Consider the following 23,655-nt stretch of genomic DNA (forward strand, 5'->3'; position numbering starts at 1 on the left):
GCTGGAAATGGCTGGAAACCAGCCTGGAAGTGGCCAAAACCCCTCTAAAACCAGCCTGGTCGACCAGCTAAAACCAGCCAACCAGCCTAGGCTGGTTTAAGCTGGATTTTTTAGCAGGGACACCACTTACAGACAGCACATGAATTGTAACATACTGTATATGAGCAATATCACATGAGTAGCAGTTCGATATGGCTGTATATTGACACTGGTGGGTGGTGGCGTTAATACAATGTCGATGACATAATCGTGAATATAAAAAATAAACGATCAAACACAGAGAGTCTCAAAAATCTCTTTATATGAGGAACTACTTTCTTTCGTCATTCATTCACATCTGCAGCAGACCATTGCTAAATTACTAAGTCACTTTAGAATGATTCTCTAGCGTAGTGTCTAAAGCAAGGGTGTCCAAACTACGCAGCGGATGCCCTTCCAGCTACAACCCATCACTAGGAGAAATTTATACACTCTCATTCACACACATACACTACAGCCAGTTCAATTTCCCCATAGCGCATGTGTTTGAAATGTGGGGGAAACCGGAGCACCAGGAGGAAACCCACACCAACACGGGGAGAACATGCAAACTCCACACAGAAATCCTAACTGACCCAGCCGGGGCTCGAACCAGTGATCTTCCTGCTGTGAGGCGATTGTGCTACCCACTGCGCCACCGTGACGCCCTGCATATAAATTATATGATTTAAATTAATAGATAGCCGAGGCACTTAAAACCTATGCTGGAGTAATTGGTGGTTCATTCCACTGTGGCAGCCCCTCATAAATCCGAAAATAAGCCAGAGAGATAGCCAAGGCTTCAGCAGCTTGGAGTACTGAAATTAGCATGTAAGCTAACAAACCACTCCTAATGTTTTCATTCACGATAGCAACACCGGGTTTCCCACACATTGATTTATTTGTGACAGTGCAGGATATTTCATATGAATGCATCTTTGAAGGTAACTCATTGTCTACAGAAAGTTTTGTTGACATTTTAAATTGAAGTAACTGTAGAGCTCAGAGCTGCTTTGTTTACTGTCGTTGCTGGGAAACTGATTCTGCAGCTCTGCTGGCACAGAATGAATCTACTTATCTACTGTTTTCATTCAAGACACACACACACACACACACATACTGTAGCCTATATGGGGAAACTGTTGTCTCTGTAAAACCATCAACAGACATTTAGAGAGACTGATGTGACATTCTGATGTGCTAGATTTGTAATTTATTTGGCTTCTTGTTGACAGCACGCGTGTCAGAGATGTCAAAGAAATGATTGGTCTATTTGCAACTGTAACCGCATAAACGTAGCACAGGTTGTGTGTTAGAAAAGGAAATCACAATTGTTTTAGAAGTGTAAGTTAGTGATGTGCAATACCACTGGTTTCCTATCCGATCCGATACCTAGTAAAAATAAAGGCGAGTATCGGCGCTACCGATTCGATACCGATACTTTGCCCAAAAATTACAGTTTGGAAAATTAAAGTAACAAGTAATGTACTAAAAAGTGTCACTTTATACTGAATACGAGACATATTACAGGCTATTCTTGTTTATTGTTTATTAATGAAGAATTATCATACAATAAAGAGCCAACTTACATATTTATTGACAGCATCTGGGCATGTATATCTTAGAACGACAGCCTGAACATCTTAACATAAAACAATAAACATTCACATCTTTTAGTTTAGTGACATGTTAATCCGCTCCCTTTGAAGAGTTTTACCCTTTTTCTTTTGTTTTATCATTGTCACAAAATACAGCCACATTTTCTCCCTCTGTACCTGGATAGTGCCTGCTTGCTGCAACCCAGTACTTGGAAACCAGTGGTGTAAAGTACTTAAGTAAATGGACTTCGCTACTTTATTTAGGTATTTTTTTTGGGCTACTTTGTACTTATACGGAGTATTAAAAATATAAGCAACTTTTACTCTCAACTTGACTACATTTTTGATTGAATCTATGTACTCTTTACTCCACTACATTTGAACGGATGCTTATTGTTACTCGTTACATTGTGATTGTGTGCGACAAGTCAGCGGCTGCGTCCGAAACTGCATACTTCCATACTATATAGTACGCTAAAATCAGTATGCGAGCCGAGTAGTATGTCCGAATTCATAGAATTCGAAAATCAGTATGCGTGAAGTACCCGGATGACTTACAACTTCCGGCAAATCTCTGGAGTGCGCATCCCATGCATGCTGCGCTATCCTATAATGCCCCGTGAGAGAATTCTTGAATGGAAGTGATGCGACGCAACTGACGGAAGTAGGTCACGTGACCATGACAAAATGGCGGATGTAGTACGTCAGAATTCCATTCATACTTTTTACATTCATACTGTATAGAACGTACTTTTCTAACGGTTGAGTAGTACATTTAAATTCAAATGCAGTACCTACTGAGTAGTAGGCAATTCCGGACGCAGCCGGCACGAGGCAATATCGCCATCTGCAGGTTGCTGAAGGTACTGTATGCTATTTATGAGCTTAATCACATGAACGTGAATTAGCAGCTTGCCTAATACCAGGTGTTTAATTAGCGACATGGCTGCAGCAAATGATGAAGCCGAAGCCGGCACATCAAGCAGTGCCAGCACTGACGACCATCCATAGCCTTATCTGAAAGAAATGTTTATATTTGCCGATATACAGAATGGCTCTTACATGATGCAGTGTCTACTTTGTTTGCCACGAACCACGAAATTTATAATCAAATTTGAGAAATTTGAGAAGAGAAAAAATCTATGAAGCATTTTTTGTGGGGAATAATGAGCTCAAACATATGCACACTCTAGAGATGTCAGTGACTTGTTTTACATCTTGTAAAGTGGGGCATGATAGGTCCCCTTTAAATGTATAAACTCTTAATGATCCTTAAAGTGACAGCATAAGAGTGTTTCTGACCACGCCTTATGTAATTGCTTTTACAAAAATTGCACCACATTACTAATTCAACTATAAATTCAAAGTAATTAAATCAGACATGTTGGACATTTGAGAATATTTAATTATGACCAAGTGTCTGCCGAGTCAGAAAGGACATTTGATTTGAACTACTCACACATACTTTTCTCAGTCATTATGGAGAATATAGATTTTTTTGGCCACTTGTGTCACTTAAAATATCTGACAAAAGTAAAAGTCAATTTATTTATGTGCAAAGTGTTATTTAAAGGGGAACCATTATGCCAAAATCACTTTCATAATGTGGAAATCACTGATTTACTTCAGAAAAACTCTCTCGTTTTTTAACCTGCCATTATGCTGACACATTTGTAGCTCCGCCCTCTTTTGAAAACAGCATAATCTCATTTGAATTTAAAGCGACAGTCACCAAAACGCCACAATTAGCATTACCGTCTAAAAGGGTCAGTTTCAGAGAGTTTTAAAACAGTAATTGTGTGGTATTTTGAGTCAAAACTTCACCCACATTTTTTAAGAATGTCAGTGACTTGTTTTACATCTTGTAAAAAGGACATAATAGGTCCCCTTTAAATGTATAAACATTTAATGCCTCTTAAATTGGCGATATAAGAGAATGTTTCTGACCACGCCTTCTGTAATCGCTTTTGCAAAAATTGCACCACATAACTATAACTTAACTATAAGTTAAAAGTAATTATAGCAGACATGTTGACATTTAAGAATATTTAATTATGACCAAGTGTCTGCCGAGTCAGAAAGGACATTTGATTTAAAATACTCGCACATATTTTCTCAGTCATTATGGAGAGTATAGTATTTGTTTGGCCACTTGTATCACTTAAAATATCTGACAAAAGTAAAAGTCAATTTATTTATGTGCAAAGTGTTTTTTAAAGGGGAACCATTATGCCAAAATCACTTTCATAATGTGAAAATCACTGATTTACTTCAGAAAAACTCTCTTGTTTTAGAATCTGCCACTATGCTGACACATTTGTAGCTCCGCCCTCTTTTGAAAACAGCACAATCTCATTTGCATTTAAAGCGACAGTCACCAAAACGCCACAATTAGGTTTAAAGCCTAAAAGCGGGCGATTCAAAAATCTATAAAGCATTATTTGTGGGGAATAATGAGCTGAAGCTAAACCAAAGTCGGTCCTGGGGGGCCGGTGTCCTGCTGACTTTAGTTCCAACTTGCTTCAACACACCTGCCTGGAAGCTTCAAGTATACCTACTAAGAGCATGATTAGCTGGTTCAGGTGTGTTTGATTAGGGTTGGAGCTAAAATCTGTTGGACACTGGACTTTGTGGACACCCCTGCTCTAGGGGATGTCAGTGACTTGTTTTACATCTTGTTATAAGGGGCATGATAGGTCTCCTTTAAATGTATAAACTCTTAATGCCTCTTAAAGTGACGGTATAAGAGAATATATGGAGAGTATATGGTTTCTGATGGTCTTCTGTCATCGCGTTTGGAAAAATTGCACCTAATTAATTTGAATTCCACTATAAATTAAAACTAATTAGAGCAGACATGTTGACATTTGAGAATATTTTATTGTGACCAAGTGTCTGCTCTGTCAGAAAGGACGTTACTCTGGTCAGTGTTTATTCTCCCGCGAATGATAAATTGCTGGATCTGACAGCATCAGAGATATTACCCCCACTGATCCGAGGACAGCTAATGTTTATTTAAGCGCTATGGAGAATGTGCAAAGCATGCATAATGGCACCGCGCTGTAAATAATGAGCCTCATTACCCGAGGTGTCAAAATGCAACGTCTTATATTGTATCTTAAGCTGTTTAGTATCATGGCCGATTCAACAAACGAATTGCAGGTCATCTGGGAGTACTGAATTAATCACGGCGACTCGCATTGGCTAGGATTTTCTCAACAGCCTTTAGCTATATATCTCAGAAAGTGGCGCAACCACATTTTACACGGTAAGATAGATTCACAAATCATTGCATGACAGATCTGGAATAGGATGAGGGATTTTATAAGCAGGACACTGTTTGTGGCACTTACATAAAGCTGTAAGATTCGCAGTTGCTCATTTTTGGGGTTATAAAAAGTCACGGTGCTCAGTCTTTGGTCGGAAGAAACAGAATGAGCCTGTAGTTTTGACAGTGAGAAAGTAGGATGGTGACTGTGAGGAAGATTTTGCTCTCTGAAACCACCTGTAATCATCTGGAGGACAGCCAACATGGTGGAAAAACCCCTTTATGTTTTGTGGCTGTTCTTATTTGAGGATAGTATTGAACACTGGATATGTTCAGGCAGCAGCTGAAGAATGTAGTTCAGTCCAGTTTGGCAGCTGTTTTGGTTACACTTGTGAAAAATATTCTTAAAGAGGTCCTAATGTGCTGTTTTTTTACTAAATAAGTGTGTGTGAAGTTTTGTTTTGATCCTAATTGTGCTATTTTGGTGACTGTCGCTTTAAATTCAAATGAGATTGTGCTCTTTTTAAAAGAGGGCGGAGCTACAAATACCTATCAGCAGTGGCGCCATTAGGGGGGATGATTCTAAGGGCCCATACATTTAGGGGGCCCCCAGAGACATTATAAAACCCCATCCTACCACCCCACTATTCACTTTCATTGGCGACCCCCTCCCCGCCCTCCTCACTTTCCATCCAAAATCCAACGCCCCTCCCCCCACTCTTCACTTTTAACTGCAATCCCCCACCCCCACACTCTTCACTTTCATCCGCAACCCGCCCCCCCCCCCCCCCTGTTAAGTTTCATCTGCGAAGCCCCCCCTCTTCACTTTCCATCCGCAATCCAAACCCCCCTTCCCCCCACTCTTCACTTTCAACCGAGATCCCCCGCCACCCCACTCTTCACTTTCATCCCCCGGACACATTATCAAGCCACTTTCATCCACTAACCCCCCCCCCCCACACACACACACACACACACACACAAACATCAAGCTGTTCACTTATATCCGTGACAATCATGACCCACCCACCCCCCCCCCCCCACCAGTGCTTTTCACTTTTATGCGCGGACACCCCCCCAATCCCGCCCCCCCAGCTCTTCATTTTCATCCACTACAATTCGCTTGTCAGAGGGCGCGTGGCGGCCCCTGCCTGTGAGTCAGCATAGTGGGAGATACAAAAACAAAACTAACGTCCTACACTAATGAGGGAGAGACGGTCACCAATGCCCTCTCTGATGACACGTACAAAGGGGGAATGTCAATCTCAGTGTTTCTGCAGACTGAATAATTCAACATATAAATGTTAATTTGAATAGTTTATTAATCATTTACTTACGCATTCTGAATGATCTTAAAAATACACCAGCTAGAAATGAGTCTCTGAGCCTGAGAAATGTGTGCTGTGCAGATGTTGAGCTCTGTTTGCCTATTGTGAACACAGATGTTGGCTCTCTTTCTCTTGAGATGCCAACAATCCTAAATCCCCTCAAATACAGGAGAAACACAATGTGCTGTCAGAACTGAAGCGAAAACTTCAACAAAAAACCCAATTAAAACTTTTACTTTGATGAATTCAAAAAGAGTCGAGATTCAAGCGTGTCATTGATGAATTTGCTTAATTACATTCTGTCCTTTCTGGATTTATGTTTGTTTTATTGGTAATTATTGTTATTTGTTTTTGTTTGAAATAAGATGATGTGAAAAACATAATTAAATAAATATATAATATAAAACTTTTTTGTCTTTTTTTACAGACTGACAGTCACCAAAAGATTACTTGTCACACATATGAATCACTGATTAATATTTCATATATATATTTGTAAATGTAAATGTAAATATAGATAAATATTTTAGACATCATAAACTTAATGAATGAAGTTCTGCTTTTTCATTCATTCATTCATTCATTCATTCATTCATTCATTCATTCATTTTTTTTCATGTTCATTCATTCATTTTTCATTTGTTCATTTGTTATTTCAATTCATTCAGATTTTTAATTCATTTGTTAATTCGTTTTTTGTTTATTCATTTTTTCATTTATTTATTCATTCATTCATTCATTCACGTTTGTTTGTTTATTAATTCTTTTTTTTCATTTTTTATAAATTTATTCATTCATTCATTCACTCATTCATTTTCCATTCATTCATTTATTCATTCATTCATTCATTCATTCATTCATTCATTTTTGGTTGTTCATTCATTTATTTTTTCATTTATTCATTCGTTCATTTTTTTATTCATTCTGATTTTTCATTAATTTGTTTATTCGTTCATTGATTCATAAAACTTTTCATGTTTCATGATGATTAATTCATTCATGAGTTTTCCATTCCTTCTTTTTATTCATTTATTAATTTTTTATTTGTTTTTTGTTCCTTCATTTTCATTCATGTTATCATTTATTAAATCACTCATTCGTTCATTCATTCATTCATTCATTCATTCATTCATTCATTCATTCATTCATATTTTGTTAGTTTGTTTGTTTATTCTTTCATAATTTTTTAAAATGTTAATTCATTCATTTTTCCTATGTTTGTTAATTTATTCATTCATTCATTTTTATTCACTCATTCATTCATTTTTTATTAATTTGTTTATATATTCATTCATTTTTGCATTAATTCATTCATATTTTCGTTCATTTGTTCATTCATTCATTCATTTATTTTTTGTTAATTCAGTCATTTTTTTCGTTCATTTGTCCATTCATTCATTGATTTTTTTCATTCATTTGGTCGTTCGTTTCTTTATTTATTCATTCCTTTTTTCATTCATTCATTTTTATTTGTTTGTTCATTTGTTAATTTTTTATTCATTCATTCATTCATTTATTCATTCATTCATTTATTTTTTATTTGTTCATTTATTCATTCATTCATTCATTTTTTCATTTGTTTGTTCGTTCCTTTTTTCCTTTGTTCTTTCATTCATTCATTTTTCATTCGTTCATTCATTCAATTATAAACTTTTTGATTTGTTCATTCATTCATTCATTCTTTTTTCATTTGTTGGTTCATTCCTTTTTCCTTTGTTTTTTCATTTATTCATTTTTTAATTCGTTCATTCATTCATTCATTCAATTATTCATTTTTTGATTTGTTCATTTATTCATTAGTTCATTCATTCATTCATTAATTAATTAATTCATTCATTCATTCATTTTTTAATTTGTTTGTTTGTTCCTTTTTTTCCTATATTCTTTCATTCATTAATTTTTTCATTTGTTCATTCATTCATTCAATTATAATTTTTTTCATTCAATAATTCATTCAAAATCCATTCATCCAAAAATACATAAATACATTTATAAAACTAATGAAAAAAATAAGAGACCACCTAAAGAATCTTACAAATTCACATTAAATTTAGTGGATTTATGCGATTTGAGGGAAAAACTCTTTAATTTTGTTTTTCTGGAAATTACAGATGGCCAGAATAACAAACAGAATAACATTTGTTATGAAAATAAATTTTTCTTTCACTAAATTTGGATCCCTTTAGACATCAGTATCATGTTGTCCAAAATGAATGTAAACATCTCTTAACACCCGACATGTTTGTTTGTTGGTATTTTATGAAACATTTTATCTTCGATTTGGACTAAATGCCATGTTTCACTCAAACACAACTATAACTCATAAATCCAGAGAAACTTAAGTATTTTCAAGTGGCCTTTCATTTATTTTCTCCACAGCTGTTGATGTATATTTGACTTTTTTTTGTCACAGAGGAAGCTGTAGAAATCTTTTAAGATGGCAAAATTGGCAGAAAGATGGCAAAAAATGCACACTTGAAAGAGCAGCATTCATCTCGTAAGAGCGTATCGAGCTTTTACACTAGAGCGCACACCTGAGCTTAGCCTGCGGTGTTTGCGCATTGAAAGGTGACTTTTAAGTGGCTCCTATCTCAGAATGCTAATTACTACCTCAGCAGCTTATCAGTTTTCCAGGAGGGTTTATTTAATGCCTAAATCAGCCATCGATCCACCATCTGATCCCAGGAGGAAAATCGGTGGATTCTCTATGGAGATACAGGGATAGTGCTTTGAAATCTCTCTCTCTCTCTCCCTCCCTCTCTATCTCTCTGTACATTTAACAATCAATATTTAGGATAAAACAGTAATAATAATAATAATAATAACCAGTATGTTTAATTCAAATTCAAATTAGCTTTATTCTCATGACTTGCACAGTACCGCTGAAGCAATTATACAATGCATAAAAAGAGAACCAGAATAAATCTGTAAAATAATTAAGTAAACAGGTACATGCAGTTTATATTATACACAAAGTAAATAAATATAAGTAAATAAAATTACAGTAATAATAAATAAAAAATATTTCAGACATAAAAAGTAAAAAATAAATGAATTAAAAAACATTTAAATTAATTAAATTATGGTAATAATAATAATTATTAAAATTTTATGTAAAACAGTATAAGAAATGCCCATGGTTTAGGTTTGTCCATTGGCTGACAGTCCCAGGGTTGGGTTGCGGCTTGAAGGACATTCGCCACGTAAAACATATGCTTGATAAGTTGGCGTTTCATTCCGCTGTGGCGACCCCTGATTAATAAAGTGACTAAGCCAAAAAAGAAAATGAATGAATCAATGAATGAATACTTTATTACCAAATTCTAACCAAAAATGTGTAGATGTTTATTTATTATTATTTAAAATTCGTCTTAAACATCTAGGTCTTAAACTACAATTCCACCCTACCCCCGATACTATTCACTAACATCCACGACAACCCACCCACCCCCAACAACCCCCCTCCCCCGGCTACTCAGTTTCATTCACGACAACCCCCCCACCGGGCTTCACTCATAAGTTGCATGTGACGCAAAACGTGAAAATTAGAGTTGCACTGGTCTGAAAATAGCAACAAACCACGCCAAACACATCTTGTATATATGTTTTGTACTTTGATTATTGTTATTGCTTTGGCAACATTGTGCCTTATTTCACAGTCATGACAATAAAAATCTTTGAATTAGTATTAGAATTAGTTTACTCTCTCTCTCTCTCTCTCAGCCTCTGGACTCCACATTGCAGAAAGTCAATGACTTCCACAGCCTTGCCCGTGCACAAGGGACGTTGGGGGCAATCTGTGTTGAAAATGAAATGGTACAAGCTCAGTTTTCACGCTGCCTCGGGCTGTATTGTACATTAGGCAGGACTTACATTGGACTCCTGTCTCTCTCAGTCAGCAATTAGGCAGGCTTAGGCGAGTTGAATGATTTAATTTTCAGCGGCTCTGCCAACTGTGTGTCAGCCGCTGATAGCATGTTATCTCTGGCTCTCTGTCCCTCTTCTTTCTCACACTAGTTCGCTCCGTCTGGCTTTGTGTCAATGTGTGTTTAAGTTTAGGAGTGCTCTAGGCAAGGCGGAGCTTTTGACAATATCAGCATATGTGCTTATCATTTAGTAATGTAAAAGAGCAATGTGACTTTTTCAGTAAAAACTTGAAGCATAAATTTACAGAGAAAGAATGTGTTAAAGATATAAAAACATCTGTTTATGTTTTCCAAAACAACTCACCACAGAGTTATGAGATCAATCTGTAAACATTTTTAAAATGTCAAATGAGGAAAAAAACATGAGTTATGGATGTGACCCAAGACGTCTGCGAGTTTACAGTACAACATACGCTACCTGACAAAAGTCTTGCCACCTATCGAAGTTTTAGGATCAACAAATAATAACTTGACTTCTAGTTGATCATTTGATATCAGAAGTGGGCAGCACTGTAATTTAAATGTAATTTACATTTAAATGTAATGGGCAGCACAAATGTCTTGATACCTCAGGCTGTTGATGTTGCCATCCGCTCTGCAGATCTCTCGCACACCTCCATACTGAATGTAACCCCAAACCATGATTTTTCCTTCACCAAGCTTGACTGATTTCTGTGAGAATCTTGGCTCCATGCTGGTTCCAGTAGGTCTTCTGCAGTATTTGTGAGGATTAGGATGCAGAACAACAGACGATTCAGCTGAAAAATCGACCTTCTGCCACTTTTCCAAATGATCAACTAGAAGCCAAGTTATTATTTGTAACTGAGATCGAACACAAGACTTTTGAGAGGATGTGTACTTTGTACACATTCTGTGAATTAAACTGAATTTAATTGGTAAATCAAATACAATTGTTTAAAAAAATTGACATTTTTGAGTATTTTAACAGTGTACACTATAAAATACAAGCCTACACACACAGACACACACAATAAAAAAAAAAAAACTAGAAAGGGTTTCGCTATTTTGGTGAAAACTTTTGCGTGGAATTGCTTAAATGCGTTGAATATAACTTGCCATTGACACTGATGACGAAAACCAGCAATAGTGATTTTCTTTATTATTGCGTAATAATTGCTATATGGAGCGTCACAGTGGCTTAGTGGTTAGCATTGTTGCTTCACAGCAAGAAGGTCACTCGATCGAGTCACGGCTGGTCCTGCTGGCGTTTCTGTGTTTGCATGTTTTCCCCGTGTTGGTGTGTGTTTCTTCCAGGCGGTCCGGTTTCCCCCACTGCGCTATAGGTGAATTGATTAAACTAAATAGGTCATAGTGTATGAGTGTGTGAATAAGGCCTCGTTTACACTAATACTATTTAGTTTTGATGCATAAGTTTTGCTATGGTTACGCCATCCGTCCACACTACACCAAAGTTTTCGAGTGCCGAAAATGGAGCTTTTTGAAAACGCTTAAGAGGTCGTATTAGTTTGAAAACGCTGCTGCTCTGTGTCGGTGTGGTAGTGGGAAAACGGAGAAATCTGAAAATGGAGGCGTGACTGCAGACATCCGCCTATCTGATTGGGGCTTTTTCCTCAAAATTAAGTTGCCTACACACAGTTCAGTCTTGCATCCTCTCCTTGTAAAGTTCAGACTTCGCAAGTTTGATATAGAAAACAAAATCCCGAGGACACGTACGGGTGAATCTTCAAAGGAAACAGTGTACTGAATAACCTCATTCACATCACCCTGGCTACGTTGTTTCACTTTCTTAACAATAAATTAAAAATATGATATGAGGAACTGCCTATTTTTATTTTGATATTAGCATCTTAACACGACACCAAAATGTTGAGGCGTCAAGTAGCTGCATATTTATATGAGCATCATCTTCACTGTATGCATAACAAAACAGAGCCTATAACAATTCATCCTCATTGAAAATACAAAACATACCCTTTCTTTTGCTGAATATCAGTTTTCATAATCAATAATGGCCATTATATAAAAATATAACGTACAATACATTATAGAAAATAAAGCCAAGCGATCAGTCAAAATGCACAATCTGTGTACGTGGTTACATTATTGACTTATCCTAGCACTCAGTCAAAACACGTTACCTGAGAACAAGTAGTAGATTCAAAAGACCAAAGTCGGGGAATATGTCATTACATATAGACAACAAGATGAATTAATATCACGTTTAGCAAATATAGTAAGATTAGATCCAGCGGTCTACGAGTCTGACGTGCACAGCTCTCATCTGGTCAGACATCCACATACGCTGCATCGCATGCCAGAGTGTGTGTGGTCACGTGATTTTAGCAGTATAGTGTGGACAGAGAGCTGTTTAGAAACTCTGGGTGAAACGTCAGTGTGGAGGCGGATCATTTTCATTCTAAAACGCCGTTTTAAAACATATTAGTGTAAACGGGGGTCAAAGTGTGTATGGGTGTTTTCTAGGGATGTAACGGTATCAGAATTTCACGGTACGGTAATACCTCGGTATGGATGTCACGGTACGGTATTTATTGAATCATTTACAGGAAAAAACAAAACTTAGGAAAATACTCCAAAAAAGTGCCAAAAGTGTCAATGACATACAAATTAGCCATCTATCTGTAAGCTTTGAAACAGGAACTTCAATTTTAATAACAAAAAATTATTAAACCATGTAAAAAAATAAAGTTTCAATTTAGTATTGTTGAAAACTCATCACAATCAACATTTAATCACTCACTCACTTAGATAGAGATGGGTTTAAAGGAAAATTATCATATAACTATAATCTGGTAAAAGCTGGTATCTCTGGGCATTTACAATGTCCCCTGCAACAGAAAAAAAACCCTCTCATTTGGGACTGAGGTTTCTGGGACAAGAGAGATATGACTTGGCCCAGGTTGACAGCAGTGGGTAACGTTGTGCATCGTCTTTCCCCCACTTGAGAGGACAAACCATGAGTAAGATAGAGGTCTCATGTCTGCATCAATCTGAACAGTGTGCTGACAACACAGCTGATAAGAACTCGCGCGACAACACAGCTGATAAGAACTCGCGCGACAACACCGCTATTCAGTACGCGCGCGACAACACAGCTGATAAGAACTTGCGCGACAACACCGCTATTCAGTACGCGCGCGACAACACAGCTGATAAAAACTCGTGCGACAACACAGCTGATAAGAACTCACGCGACAACACCGCTATTCAGTACGCGCGCGACAACACAGCTGATAAGAACTCGCGCGACAACACCACTATTCAGAACGCAAGCGGTGACAACACCCGCTTTAGGGTTTTCCAGCTCTTTTTGATCCCCGCTTCTAGCAGCACACTCCATTTCCGCATTACTGGATCTGTAGCGACAACAGACCGCAAGGGATGATGATCAAGCATGGGCTGATGGGAATTGTAGTTTTCGCTACCTCCCGTTTGCTTCATTCGCCTGGGCAAATTTTCTCCGAAGACCTATAGTTTTACCGAGTCATGCGACTACGGTAATATCGAAAAAAATTGATATTGCGGTATGACGGTATTTACAATACCGTTACATCCCTAGTGTTTTCCATTACTGGGTTGCAGCTGGAAGGGCATCCACTGTGTAAAACATATGCTGGATTAATTGGCTCTGTGGCGCCCCCTGATTAATAAAGGGACTAAACTGAAGGAAAACGAATGAATGAATTGCAGTGTGTACTTTGATTTTATTTTGTCAGTATCTTTTATTTTAATGGATGGAAGAGTAGTAAGACCCTTAAGATGTTTTATGAATATTTCCAATTTTAGGTTGTAATTTTGTATTCATTAAAAATGGACAAGCCCCGCCTCATCGGAAGATCAATACTGGTTAGCCTGCTTAATATGCAAAACTGTTAGCCAATCACAGCTGTGGCTGTTTATGGTAGAAGTCCACAATAATCCATGCTCATTCAAACAGAGCGTTCTGAGAAGAGTCATAAACAGCACAGGAAAACGATCAATTCCTTCTAAATTGTTATTAAAGAAAAATCAGTCATAGAAGAAATCACTTATTAGAAATTAGAAAAACTTTGAATGCTTCCAAAAGATTCCCTCAGATACATATAATATTCACAAGGCCTTCCTGCTATGAAATCCCCTCACAGTTTGGTGTGAAGAATATATTAACACCCGCACACACACACACATCCTTCCTCTGGGTTCAGCATCTTATACCAGAGGCCAAACCATCTGCCAGCCTGATCGCTGGCCTCTGAGACTCGGTTCACTGTTTCCTTCATTTCCTTTCACCACTCACTACCCAGAGGCCAAAGCGTTCCACTATTACACTTACTGAATGACAGGCTTAACGGCTGTGTCCTTGTCTTAGCACTGGCCATCTGAGAATAACCTGCCTGTCTCTTACAGATGCCCGCTAAATCAGCTGTACTTTATTTCAGCGTTCACCTGTCAGGACGCACCTAGAAGGCCAAAAGGCATTACTGTATGTGTTTTGTGTCTTTGTTGCAGGAGCAGCCATGGATTCGGAGGACGAACCCTTGTTGATGCAAGGTACATGGAATTTGAGTGAGTTTGAAGAGGAGGATGAAGGAGAGGCAGAGCAAACAAATGGAGACGAGCAGGTCTGTAAAGGGTTGTGGTGGACTTTGGGATGGGTCTACACGCAGCCCTGGGCGAGTGGGATAGTTCTGGCTGTGGGATTTCTGGTGCCCTTTGCTCTCTCGGCTTACATGTTCCTTCGCTGTGAGCCACTAGACATTGACCTTTCCTACAGTGCATTCGAGGTCAGGAGTCATGCCTCGGCGGAGCGTTTCGATGCTCTCACTATTGCCCTCAAAAGCCAGTTGGGATCTTGGGACAGGCACAGGCGGGACGCCGAGGGATTTGACCTGGAAGCCAATGCTCTGAGGGACCTTTTGTTGCTCATGGTAAACAGGAAAGGAAAGGACGTCTCTGGCATAGCGAATGTCACGGAACCTACAGGGATTTTGGGAAAAGCTGAGGCGGGAGCATACAATGACAACAGGCAGTTTGGAAATGAGAAAAACAAGGAGATGAAAGAGAGGGAAAAAGACTCGAGCATATCCGCAACCCTCAATTCCAGTGATGCCGAAGATCACAAGAAACCAGACTCGCCCTTAATGAGAACCCGTAGGTTTGCGGGCTACCCCTATCTCCAGACCCAAGCCCTTTGGAGGATCGAGCTAGTGTTTGTGGCCCAGGGTGACAAGGATAACAACATCTTCACCCCCGACCGTCTTCACACCATACACCATGTGGAGAGAGTACTAATGCAGCACCCTCAGTTTCAGCAGTTCTGCTGGAAGCCATTGGAGGCGTTGCAGGATTTGCCTCTGGGACCCTCCTTCTGCTCCCCTCCGAGCTCCGTCCTGTCCTACCTCTTTCCCAGTGAGCGAGCAGGGAAGATCTACTATGATGGAATGGGGCCTGATCTTGCTGATATACATGGTGAGTTGCGAGGTGGGGGCTGTTTATCCCACTGTCTTTGTTGTCAATAAGCTGAGCTAAACTCTCTTTACCCTTGTGTGCTGTTGAGAATGTTTTCATCCACTCTGGGGTAGGGCTGGGCGATTTATATGATTTTTTCGATTAATTCGAATTTACGTTTTGACGACGATTTAATTTTATGTTATATGTTATGTTATGTTAAATTGTGACTTTTAAAAAAATATATATATATTTAATACATAATAATGGATTAAATATCGGCGATGTACCACGCAGCACCACGCAGCACCAAGGATTTTAGAATTCTAAACAGGTTCTATACACACACCGGCGCCGCCCAGCCACGATTCAGGACGCAATTCATATTTCAGCCGCGCCACAGATCGCCATCTGATTAGTTTCATGTTAAATATCATGCGAACGTGCGCGTTTGGTGTGTGATAGTTTAAACTGTCATGTGCGCGCCGTGTTATAGAAGCTATTCAAGGTTTCCCTAAGTTCAATTCAATTCAGCTTTATTTGTATAGCGCTTTTACAATGTAGATTGTGTCCAAGCAGCTTCACATAAATGGTCATAGTAACTGGAACAGTGTAGTTCAGTTTTTTAGTGTTTAAGTTCAGTTCAGTTTAGCTCAGTTCAGTGTGATTTAAAATCATTACTGAGAGTTCAAACACTGAAGAGCAAATTCATCGATGCGTAGCTCTACCAATCCTGAACCATGCAAGGCAGTGGCGACAGCGGAGAGGGAAAAAAAACTTCACCTGATAGGAGAGTGAAGAAAAAAAACCTTGAGAGAACCAGACTCAGTTGGGCACGACCATTTTAATTTCTCCGCTGGCCAAAAGTCTTGTGCAGAGCTTCAGTCACCGCGGTGGAGGCTGGAAGCTGGCCTCAGCGAAGACTCGTCTGTCCCTGGAGCGTCACTGGAATCAGACTCATGTTCTCCACTCCCCATGACCATCAGCGCAGCAGCAGCTCAGGATATGGCCTGGTCCCAAATATGGAAACCTTCGGATCATCTCGTCGCTCGTATACATCTCGTCCCTAAGAATACATAAAACTTTCATACTGGTGTATCGAAACTCTCAAGTATCAAGTTCAGTGATTCCCTGATGTAGATCTTGCTGGTTTATATCAGAGACTTAGGAGTCGATGTCTATTTCCGAAGTGCTGAAGTATAACCTTATATGTAGTTGTATCCATAGCTTTTTGGGCAGCACAGTCCTGCTTGACAAACATGATTGATATTCAATCCAGATCCTGGAAGATCAGCATATTGTGGAGGTTAGCTCCAACAAATAAGTAGAAGGGTAAATTATTTTTTGTTTAATTAGAGTTCAAACTAAACCTAGCATGGCTTTTCAGAAGCACGACTGGATAAAAGGCTTTTCGGTGTTCAAAGTTTCCTTCACAATTTAGTCCAACAGAAAACTGAAATCTTTTTGATGCGTTCCCTATAAATAAGCTTTATCTTCAAGGACTCAATAACATTTACTCAATAATATACCACATCCAAAATACATACTGTTGGTGTGCCTTCAGGAACAGGGTTGGGAAACACTTCTCTAGGCACAGTAGTATATAATATAGCAATAATCTCTAAAACCGCTTTCCAATATTCTTTCAAATCACAGCAGGACCACAGTATACATATCAGAGTTTCTCTAATAATGCTCAACTTGATTTGACTTATTTAGTATCCTCTTTTTTTAGGTGCCCTGAGCTTGGCGATCACCCATCCGCAGTTTTACTGGTACGTGGATGAGTCTCTCACACCAGACAAGCTTCAGTCATCTCTTCTTCGCAGCGAGATCCATTTTGGAGCTCCTCTCCCCTCCTTTTACTCTCTTCAAGACAGACCATTAGAACAGAGACGGCTCTTCAGAGACTTTGTGGTGCAGTATGCAGGCATCCTCGCACAGCAATCCACCAGGTGAGAGCTGAGATTACAGCGGATTGTGTTAAACGAAGGGGCCTCGGTACTTATTTGTCTGTTTCTATGTTTAATTCATGTTCAGTTATTCACATTTAAAGGGTACAGTGCATTCAAAAACTTAAAATTGACTATCTACTTACTGTCGAATGTTTGTTAAACCTTTATAGGTTTCTTTCTTCTGCTGAACACTAAAGAAGATATTCTATAGAAAGCTGAAAAAATGTAAACATCAACTTCCATACTAGGAAAATAAATCTGCGTAGGCTCATTCTGAAAACGTAGCCCTTTATACATTTCTGGAGATTGCGTAGCCAGATGAATGTATGGCTGCATTTCGTCTTTAAAATGAACGATACGGGGCGGTATAATGCCGTTCCTCTTCATGCTTACCAGCTGACCGCTTACCTCCATATAGACGGCTTTTCCGGTGTTACCAGTTTGTCCATTGGCTCGCCACGTATGTTAGATGATTTTAGACACAGAGCGGAGTTGACCATGATGACAGGGCTCGAGTCTGAAGAACAGTTCCAGAAAGCAGGTAAAACAAAAACAAAGTTAAAAAAAATAAACAAGTAAATAACAAGGTGAGAACAAGGTAAAATCTGAAAAAGGGGTAAAAATCAGGCATCCGCGGGGGATTTTCTTTTTTTGGATTGCTTTAGAAAACACTGTCGGTTGGGTTTAGGGAAGGCGGTGGGCGGGTCAATCGGTGCTTTTGAAAACACTATTGGTTGGGGTTAGAGAAGTGGGGGCGGGTCGGTCTGTGCTTTTGAAAATACTATTGGTTGGGGTTAGAGAAGTGGGGAGCAGGTCAGTCTGTGCTTTTGAAAATACTATTGGTTGGGGTTAGAAAAGTGGGGGGCGGGTCAATCGGTGCTTTCGAAAACTATTGGTTGGGGTTAGAGAAGTGGGGTGGATGGGTAAATCGGAGTGTTTGAAAACACTATTAGTTGGGGTTAGAGAACTGGGGGGTGGGTCAATCGGTGCTTTTCAAAACACTATTAGTTGGGGTTAGAGAAGTGGGGGGCAGGTCAATTGGTGCTTTTGAAAACACTATTGGTTGGGGTTAGAGAAGTGGGGGGCAGGTCAATCGGTGCTTTTAAAAACACTATTGGTTGGGGTTAGAGAAGTGGTTGGGCGGGTCAATCGGTGCTTTTAAAAACCCTATTGGTTGGGGTTAGAGAAGTGGAGGGCAGGTCAATCAGTGCTTTTAAAAACCCTATTGGTTGGGGTTACAGAAGTGAGTGGGAGGGTCAATCGGTGCTTTCGAAAATACTATTAGTTGGGGTTAGAGAAGTGGGTGGGCGGGTCAATCGATGCTTTTGAAAAGACTATCGGTTGGGTTTAGGGAAGGGGGTTGGTGGAGGTATCAGTTGGTCGGTCAGTCAGTCAGTCAGTCGACAGTGCCCTCTGGTGGATTTACGCGAGAAGAGCAGATCTGAAAAAGCGTACACAGCGGTCTCTGGTGGATTCACGAAAGCTAAAACTGCAAAAAAAAGTACCTCCTCTGTCCAGAAATGTATGAAGGGGTATGTATCAATAATGAGCCTGGGTTGAAAACATAAGCCCTCCCTGCCATAGAAAACATCTTCCAAACGCAATCCCTTAAGTAAAATGTACTGTTTACTTCATTTTAGTGCTCAACTCTTTACTCAACGATGGCATTTTATTCTAAAAGTGATACACTGTGTTGCATAAAAATGTAAGTGTGCATGAGGACTGCCATAAGGCAGAATTAGCTTTCCCAAATTTGACGTCCATTTAACAGAGCAATGAATTTATGAGGAGGACCTCAGTGGCACAATGGTGATGAATCATTGCTCAGTCCTGCTGCTCTTCTGTGTGGCCGCCGTAGATACAGTACTGTTCACTTTACTAATGCAGAACTAACGAGTTATATATAAAATGATCAAACACCAAATGGGAGTCTATTAAGCCGGTAAGTGTTCTTTAGTGGCAGAGACAAAAGAGAGTTTGTCAGATTTTGCAATTCGTCCTTTTTGCAAATCAGACTCCAGCAGGATGATTACCAAACAAAAAACATGTATGAATCAATGGGCCAAAGCTTTGTTAAACTACAAAACACCCTTAATGTACTTTCTGCTGTCAATGCAAGCGGATGCTCTTCAAATCATTAAATCCTGGACTGTAGGAGGTCTAGAAATGAGCCAGTGTCCAGATGCAGAATAGACATTCACATACTCTAATGACTCCTTTAAGAGCTCCCGATGTAATTAGGATAATCTTTTTCCATCTGCTAATGTAATCCCTCCCATCTAACCATGTTCATCGTGACTATTTCTCTTTATTCCCTTTCATTCTGTCTCTCAGTAAAGTGAAGGTGTTGTATGGTGGAACAGAGTTATTCGACGATGAGGTGCGCAAGACCTTCAACAGTGACATGTTGCTGGCGTTGTTCAGTGGTGGATGCATCACTGTCCTTGTGTATGTTCTGACTTCTTTTTCTGGTAAGACATTTAACTAGCATTCGAATCAATTAAACCCTGAGACACCATGATTTACAGTGGTTTTAGCTTAGTTTGTGTTGTTGTTGTTGTAAATAGCGGTTCATTACATTGAAAAATCAAAAACTAAGTTTAAAGGGTTACAAAAAACACCAAAACACATTTTTTTTAGATGTTTACAGTCATATATATGTCCCACATTACTAAAAACACTATTAGGACACATATATTTCACTAATAGTTTGGTTTGAAAAGATTTTTTGCAGCCATATTGTTCCAGACCGCACACCAGCTGATTGGTGGAGAAGAGACGTGATGAAGCCAAATATGATATGGGGGTGATTAGGCGACCATGTTGGCAAATTTGATCAGGGTTAGACATCCTGGAATTTTTAACAACAACAGAGAGTCAGGACCTCATCTTATCCGAATGACGGTGCTCACTGAGCAATATAGTGTCCCCTTCTCTATACTGGGGCATTAGGACCCACACAGACCGCAGGTTGAGCGCCCTCTGCTGATCTCACTAACACCACTTGTAGCAGCAACCTAGCTTTTCCATGTGGTCTCCCATCCAGGTGCTGACCAGGCACAGCCCTGCTTAGTTTCAGTGGGTGTCTATGTGAGAATTGCAGAAAGCTATCTGCTGGCTTTTGTCAAAAGCCCCTATCCGACATGTAATTAAAAGTTATTACACTGTGGATGGCTTGGGGATGAGTCAATTAAAAAATGAGTTAATTAAAAGTAATTTTCATTTTTGGGTGAACTATGTTGTTGGGGTGTACTTAAGTTGCAATATAAATAATAAACAATTCTACATTTAAATTTAATTTTAATTAATATATTGTTTTCATTACAACAAGCTAATCACTGACACCCAGTGGTTGAACTAGGTATTGCACACCTGGTTCAAAACATACGCAAGCGCAGGTTGCCAGATCGATGACACCAACTGCAGTGTGCCTGACTGTCAAGCCTAAAAACAGATTTGCGTGTTCTACATAAAAGCAACGGCACACGATAGAAGGAATATTTTCCATATTAAAAAAAGTTATTTTTCCTAACCAACACCTAAAATTTCTATATTAGAAATGGCTTCTATTTCTTGCAGCTGAAAAACAGAAAACTGACAATAATCAGCTCAGGTACAGCTCATGTGCTTTATTCAATGTAAAATGCTAACAATGTGAGTTTGAATGTCATTTTACTTGACTTTTATTGCCATACTACTGAAAGCAGCAGCAGATAGTTCACCTCAGATCTGGAAAATAAAATAGACTGTTTGAAATTGAACTTTAGAACTGTGACTCAGTGAAAACTTACACCTATTAGTGATTCAGCATCTACATTTAATCATGTTATAGAGAATTAATATGTGTTAATTAGATCAGGGGTTCTCAACCTTTTTCACTTCGGGGCTCACTTCTTTCTCTGATCAATTTTTAAAGGCCCACCTGTTTGACATTTTTTCTAAAATGTTTGTATAAATGCTCATTCAAACCATATATATATTTATATATAAACCTCAAATATATTCTGTGCTTCTGAATGACTGTATTTACATTTCTGTTGTGTTTCTGTTGTTTGCCTGGTGCAAACAGCCCAATTGCTTATCACTGCAAATTTGTTAGGACACGAGGTTACAATGCAACCTGCTCACCTAATGTTTATGTTCATAATATGTATATTATTTGCTAAGTAATAACCACCTCATGTGGAACTCTGAATCTGAATCTCATTTCAGAGTCTGCTACTGCCCACCAGAGGTCGCATTTCAGTCACAGACGCACACTTCGAGAGCCTTCTTGACTGAATAGATGCAATACAATGTATTCAAAGGCAACACGGAGTGCTGAAATTTAATTGCCTAAACTAGCATTGGACAGGTTAAAAAACCCAAAACAAAGACATAACTCACATTTTCAAAGCAGAATATCTGACTTTAGCATTGTTTTTCCAGATAAACAAGAATGGAATTAGCATGTTTCTTAAATATTGCAAACATCTTATGGTATTTTTATGCTTTAGAAGAGTCAAAAACTTACATACAGCCCCTTTAACCTTGCTCTGAGGACTTGTTGTTGCCGGAATCGCAACTGGGTTGGATTTTTCATCTACAAAAGGCCTCGGTTAGCTTTTGTGTCAACATTTATTGTCAAAAGATAAGCCTGAAATGATTTCTGAAATGAAATCCGACTGACGCCTTGAACCTGCGCAGCCTACGCACACGCACACACAGCAGCAGCACGAGTTTACAACTGTGTACCGTACGACTTAATTAGCACAGCAGTAAACACTCATTCCAGCCTATTAAAAGCACACGATGATGCCGATTGGGAAGATGTACCGACTGCGACTTCGGCTGCTGCGCAATTCATCTAATGAATCTTATTGATTTGGACCTGTTCAGCTGCTTTTCTTAGTATATTCAGGTCGTTATCCTATTTCTGTTGCTAAAATGAGGCTTATTTTCTCCGAGCTGCTGCAACAACAACCTTCTGGATAATGGGAAATGGAACAACATTTGACATTTTCATCAAAACCCCTCTCTTTTACATTACATAACATGACCTCAGCGCCTTATCTCTGTGTAATATAACCTTCCCAAAACCTGAATCCATTTACATGTCAGCTATACTTGTTAAAGAGCTCTCCAACGCCGTTGTTCCTCTCCGCAATTTGTTAGGAAGCCTTTAGCGCTCTCTGTTCGACACGGCACTTGGAGTTAATTCAGGGATAAAAGCTTGAAAACATCTCCTGGTTGCGGTGAAGGATGTGGGCCAAAAATATCCTGGCAGTTTTGTGATGTGCTAATGCTAATCTGAAGAGCTGAGTAATGCTGAAGGATATCCCATTAGCTGTCTTGCAATTAAATGAAGCCATTTAAGTAGCATTGATGCATTTTTAAAGTGAGACTGGAGGTAGACATAGCTTAGATCATATGTTAAGAAGCTATTGTTTGTTGTTGTGCTTGCTCGGTGCCATTTACACCCGTGCATTTTCATCTTAAATTGAGGATTTAGAATGGAAATGCTTAATGTATGGACGGCGTTTTTACTGGGTTTTAGAAAAATGATCTGCATTCACACTATCAGGAACACTAGACGCATTATACTCTCGCCGGCCACTTTATTAGGGACACCTTGCCCCACTGCTTGTTGACACAAATTTCTAATCAGCAACCCAATGCATTTTAGCATGTAGACATGGTCAAGACAGTTTAAATCAGAATGGGAAAGAAAGGTGATTTAAGTGACTTTGAACGTGGCATGGTGTTTGGTGCCGGCGAGTATTTCAGAAACTGCTGATCTACTGGGATTTTCACGCACAGCCTTCTCTAGGGTTTTCAGAGAATGGTCTGAATAAGAGGAAATATCCAGTGAGCGGAAGATCTGTGGGCCAAAAATGCCTTGTCGATGCCAGAGGTCAGAGGAGAATGTCCAGACTGGTTCCAGCTGATAGAAAGCCGACAAATCTGCAGCAACTGCGTGATGCTATCATGTCAATATGGAGCAAAATCTCTGAGGAATATTTCCAGTTGTTGAATCTACGCCACACAGGATTGAAGCAGTTCTGAAGGCAAAAGGGGGTCCAACCCGGGACCAGTAAGGTGTACCTAATAAAGTGGCCAGTGAGTGTGTGTCACCATTCATGTAAATGCAACTGA

General features: G+C 39.1%; 1 protein-coding gene across 3 annotated transcripts in view; it reads left to right on the plus strand.

The window, feature by feature from the left end:
- The window catches only part of disp3 (dispatched RND transporter family member 3), a 102,272-nt gene that overhangs the window by 19,931 nt on the left and 58,686 nt on the right, over window positions 1–23,655 (plus strand). For all 3 annotated transcript variants that reach the window (XR_012384797.1, XM_073911235.1, XM_073911236.1), the window contains exons 2-4: window positions 14,627–15,586; window positions 17,301–17,520; window positions 19,855–19,991. Coding sequence is in view for 2 of the 3 variants with exons in the window: in XM_073911235.1 (XP_073767336.1) it covers window positions 14,635–15,586; window positions 17,301–17,520; window positions 19,855–19,991 (1,309 nt within the window). In the remaining variant the exon portion in view is untranslated. The remainder of the gene's footprint in view (window positions 1–14,626; window positions 15,587–17,300; window positions 17,521–19,854; window positions 19,992–23,655) is intronic.

Source organism: Danio rerio, chromosome 8, assembly GCF_049306965.1.
Source record: "Danio rerio strain Tuebingen ecotype United States chromosome 8, GRCz12tu, whole genome shotgun sequence".
Taxonomy (NCBI): domain Eukaryota; kingdom Metazoa; phylum Chordata; class Actinopteri; order Cypriniformes; family Danionidae; genus Danio; species Danio rerio.